The following is a 5,110-nucleotide window of genomic DNA, read 5'->3' on the forward strand; positions in this document are numbered from 1 at the left end:
TAGAAAGTCCTGCAAATAACAAACAGTAGGAGTAAAGCTCACTACTGTATTCAATTGTCGAGCTAGTTTACCTATGGATAGCAAATTATATTTAAAACATGGTACAAATAGCACATCAGACAGACAAAGTTCAGGAAAAAGCTGCACAGTTCCTACAAGATCAATGGAAACAATGCTACCATCAGGCAAGGAAATAGTGTAAGACTTATTAAGCGTCTGAAAGTCAAGAAACAAATCTTTATTAGAACACATATGGTCACTAGCCCCTGAATCTAAAATCCAGGTTGTAGAGTGCATAGGAGAATGTAAAACATAATGAGACTGAGATAGACTGTTACCAGCAAAATTAGCAGAAGAAATGTGATTTTCAGATGCACCAGAAAGACCAGAAGTAGAAGCTTGGCCCTGTGCAACGTGCCCTTGATAAGGAGGTGCCTGAGCAGAAGTAGAACCTTGATGAAAACCTGCTTGACCCAAGAAAGGACCATGAGAGACATTGTGATGCTCATATGACCCCAGAATACCAGCCTGTGCTTGGTATGCATTACCAGCAAACTTCCTGTTGCGAGCCATCAGATGATAACACTTGTCTGTAGAGTGCCCAAACTTCTGACAATAATTGCAGAACAACTTTGATCTGTCATCATAATTCTGAACCTTGCCTCTGTAATTGTTAGATGATTGTGATGAATTATACTGCTTGAACCCAGTGCCTTGAGAAGAAGAAGAAGCACCATTGAAATTCTTGTTATAATTCTGGGAGTTTGTCTTCTGAGCTGCCCAATTGTTATTTGGATGCCAGTTAGTAGTCTTAGCAGAAGAGATATTGGTGTTCTTTGCATACATCGCAGCTGAATCAACTTGCACAGGTACAGAGGTATTGATCTCCCTTTGACGTTCTTCCTGTAACAAATTATTGTATACAACAGACATTTTTGGCAAAGGATTCTGCATCAAGATTGTACCCCTGATTATTTTGTAAGAATCATTCAAACCCATGAGAAATTGTATGACCCGCTGATCTTCTTGAAATTGAGCCTGCTTCACTTTTGCGCCACAATTACATGTGCAAGAACACTTAGGATTCATGCCCATACCAGAAAGTTCATCCCATGTAGACTTGATCTTTGTAAAATAAGACCCAATAGTATCATTACCCTGAGAGAAATCAGCTAACTTCTTTTGAACACCATACAATTGTGCCCCATTAGACTGACCAAAGCGATCTTCTAACTCCTGCCAAGCTTCCTGTGCAGTATTGCTGTAAAGAATGGAGTCTGCAATTTCTGGAGACAAGGAATTGAGAATCCAGGAGAAAACGATGTTGTTACAGCGATGCCAGTTCTTGGCAGTAGAATCATTATCAGGTGGTTGAGGAATGCTACCATCAATAAAACCGACCTTGTTCTTGGCTGTCAATGCAATAAGCATTCCCCGTTTCCAATTACCAAACCCAGTTCCTTCAAAGAGATTGTTCACCAGTTTAGTACCAGTGACTTCTGAATTGTGAATGTATAAAGGATCATCGACATTAATGGTGGTATTGACTTCGTTTTCAGGCATTGTGTAGTGTTTTTAGAAGAATAATTGGAGAGAGATATAAGAATTGAGAAGAATTAAAGAATTGATGAATATGTGTATGAATGTGAGTATGAAGATGTGAAGGTGAGTATGAAGATGTGAAGGACGAATTCTTGAATGTATGAAGATTGCCTAAAAGAATTGTGCGGAAGCGTTTAAAGGAATAACAGAATCAGGATGATTCTGGCCTGATACCATGATAAACTTCATACAGGAACATTGTGAGTGAAAGAGAGAATCTTGTATTGAATAGAGAATTGTGTGTTATGTTACAAGAGTTTGATATGAGAGACTATATATAGGAAGAGCACCGACTTTAGCTTGTAACAAACTAACCGACTCTAGTAACTAACTCCTAACAGACTTTCTTAACTAATTCTTGTGTATATTCCAACAATAAACGACAATAAAAACATGGTACTCCGTATATCAAATAACAATCTTACACAATAATAACTGTCAAAGTTGAGAGTAACGAGTAAAAACCTTAATACTCTATTTTGACCCTCTAATATCGGATCGGTCACGATACGCACAGCTAGTATTAAACAAAACATCGAACAAATTCAAGCCTTCAAGGTGCAAAGTCGTGAAACTATGAACATGGAATACATAGTTAGTAGGTTATCGTCCGCTGGTTTATTCTCTTCAATCTCTGAAATACTTCTCATGAAGGCAATAGAAGGTTTCTTCGTTGCATATCTACAATGACCAAAAAACAACAATGTATAAGTTAAGTATTCTTAAAAGCACTTATACTAACTCAGTTATCAAACACACTAATAGAAATAAAAAAAATAGGTTGAGAGATGCATGGAAAAGATATAAGTGTACGTACAAGATCATCATATGAGAGATACGAAACACCTCGAGTAGTCTTGTCGCCTTGATGATCATCCTTTGATAATTTAGGCTCTTCAATCTTTGATACATTCTTCTTCAAGGTTTCTTTGTTGGCTTTCTACAATTAGCAACAAGAACAATTATTATATAGTTACATTAAAACTTAAGTAATTAACATATATATGACACAATATATTACTCCGTATAATAGCCGTAGCAAAAATAAAGAATAAAAGAGATGATAATGCATGTATTATTATGTGCATACATACCTCATTAGAGAAGTAGGAAAATTCTTGAGCCATGTCTTCTTCTTCTTCTTCTTCGTCTTCATCCAATAAATCATCCACCATATCATAGAAGTGATACAAAATAAGATCATCCATTGATGATTCAGGCTCTTCAACTATCTTGGATATATTAGTACTCTTCTTGAATGAGTGGTCTTTGTCTTCATGATGATCATTAGTGTTAATCGGCGGTAAATAACTCTTTTTTGGGCATCTCTTAGCAATAAAGTTTTCAATCAATTCATCTTCATGTTTATCTTCACCATGTTTGTATACACTTAAACACACTTTTTCAAGTTGCAAAGGTGGTGGTTGTTGATCTTGCATGTCATCTTCTTCATCTTGATTTTCTTCTTGAGCTAAGATATTCAATCTCTCGAAAAACCTTGAGATTGAAGTTGTTTCATTCAAAATATCATCAACAAATCGACCTCCAATCACTTTTGTTGCCATTTTTGCAAATACTTTGTGTTGATTTCTCTCTTCTAGGTTTTTTGTATGTGAGTATGGGATAGCAATGTATTCAAAACATTTGTTTATATAGGGTAATTTACGTGTAGGTTAAGTTGTAATAATAATCCCTTTCTAATTAGAATTAGGATAACGAGTGTATAGCTTAACTATATATGTTTAGGACTCGGTTTTGACTAAAATAGAGTAATTAATCATTGAAATATCACTAAAAACATACAAACCAAAATACTACAAACCCTAAAATTATTTTATTTTATAATTCACAGGATATATACGTAATTCAAAAAAGACATAATTAGATCAATAGTTTTGCTAACGTGTGACACGTTAATAAGCCAAATATAGGAAGATTCACAACATATTCTCATGAAAAATGTAAGAATAAACCTAGTTTTATCATAATTAGTGAGAATAACTTAATAATCATTCTATATTTAATTTACTGATGCGGATCCTGGGTACAAGATAGAGAAACCGTTTTAACCAATAGCATAGCTAAAGAATATACAATACCAAAAATTTCAATGCAATTTCAACCTTCTCTATAATCTTTTGCTTCACACCTTTCTTATAATCTGTTTTACACTCAAATAACGACTCACGTAAACTCTCTTTCCTATCATCATCATCATCATCATCATCATCATCATCATCATTATCAGACTCAAAATCGTCTTTTTCATCAGTGTCATCATTCTGAGCCATACTCATATCCATATCCATCTCCAAGTCGAATGGATCCAAAAAATCGCCTTTCTCAATAAACGAGTTAACGAGATATAACAGAGGCTAGCTCCACTCTCCGGCCAATATATACTTACTACCACAGTATCACTGCTACTCTCGCACGGACTTCGCCACTTGACCGTCGCTGCTCTAGGGCCTGCTTGACCTCTGATTAGTTGGTAAACATACCAGCCTCGCTCTGTGTTTGTATCCGATCCATACGTGACACAGGAGGTGCATTACATACCACCCTATTTGTACATATAAAGGCTTTTATTGTTGATAACTTCTATATAGAGACCTTTAGAGGATAATTCCTCTACATTAGACTTATTTGGGTAAGAAACGATTGTATTGTCAATAAGTCTTGCTTCAGACGGCCTGAAATAAAACGGACTAAATGTCACCATTTTTTTAATTGAATGTAATCATTTAATGGCAAAATGTTATAACTAAAGTTATCACTTTTTACCCTGAAAATGATGGTACCATTTTATCAGAAAATAGTACTCGTAACATTTTATCAGAAAATGGCTACATTTGATCCGTCTTATTTCAGACAGAAAATAGCCCGTCTGAAATAAGAATTTGAGTTGTATTGTTGTCTAGGATCGATTATTAGATGGTAAACGAATGGATTAGGTTAAGACTAGCTAGCTCCTTCATTATTTGATAAACTGTCTACTTATTCGCTTAACTTGTTTAGCACTTTTATTTGCTATAAATCTTGAAAAAACCCTTGAATTGTGTCCTTGTTGTCTTTAATAGCTAGTAGTTTTTTCAATTACAGATTTAGAATCATAAGCTAGAAAAATTCTGTTGGTGATTTAAGAGTAATTACCGGTTCATTTGGCGTAATTAAGATTGGTTCATAGATGGGTAATTTCTAAATAATGTAATGCGAGTTCGGGAAGTACGGAGTGTACACTCGCTTAATTATTTACGGGATTACGGTATAGTTTTCGGTCATTTCTACAAGTGGTAGAGTGTTCTTGCTTATGGGAGGCACCATTAGCTTATGGTTTCCAAGAAGCGGATTTGCATTATGAGTTTGACATTAGAGTTGGTATGCGTAGTGTTAGCATATAGCCGGTTAAAAGGCTAAGTAGCTGAAAAAAATAATCTACGATGTTCCTTAAAGTATTTAACCAATTTCATTAATATAATTTTTGATAGTGAATAACGGTGCGCACCGG

General features: G+C 35.1%; 1 protein-coding gene across 1 annotated transcript; it reads right to left on the minus strand.

Annotated features, from left to right (window-relative positions):
• Window positions 1-1,986: 1,986 nt before the first annotated feature.
• LOC141628965 (uncharacterized) lies at window positions 1,987-3,217 on the minus strand. Its single transcript, XM_074442045.1, has 3 exons — window positions 2,697-3,217; window positions 2,420-2,542; window positions 1,987-2,283 (listed from the first exon to the last, which is right to left on the minus strand). Exons 1-3 carry the CDS (start codon window positions 3,165-3,167, stop codon window positions 2,230-2,232), a joined length of 648 nt encoding a protein of 215 aa, XP_074298146.1. The 5' UTR covers window positions 3,168-3,217; the 3' UTR covers window positions 1,987-2,229.
• Between the last annotated feature and the right edge of the window lie 1,893 nt (window positions 3,218-5,110).

Source organism: Silene latifolia, chromosome 2, assembly GCF_048544455.1.
Source record: "Silene latifolia isolate original U9 population chromosome 2, ASM4854445v1, whole genome shotgun sequence".
Taxonomy (NCBI): domain Eukaryota; kingdom Viridiplantae; phylum Streptophyta; class Magnoliopsida; order Caryophyllales; family Caryophyllaceae; genus Silene; species Silene latifolia.

What these genes read in the sequence shown, in the direction of transcription:
- LOC141628965 (XM_074442045.1), bottom strand. Translation starts at nt 3,167, where the DNA reads ATGGCAACAAAAGTGATTGGAGGTCGATTTGTTGATGATATTTTGAAT. An exon ending in TTTCCTACTTCTCTAATGAG is followed by an intron (nt 2,543 to 2,696) that starts GTATGTATGCAC and finishes TGCTAATTGTAG; the next exon opens with AAAGCCAACAAAGAAACCTT. An exon ending in ATCTCTCATATGATGATCTT is followed by an intron (nt 2,284 to 2,419) that starts GTACGTACACTT and finishes TGGTCATTGTAG; the next exon opens with ATATGCAACGAAGAAACCTT.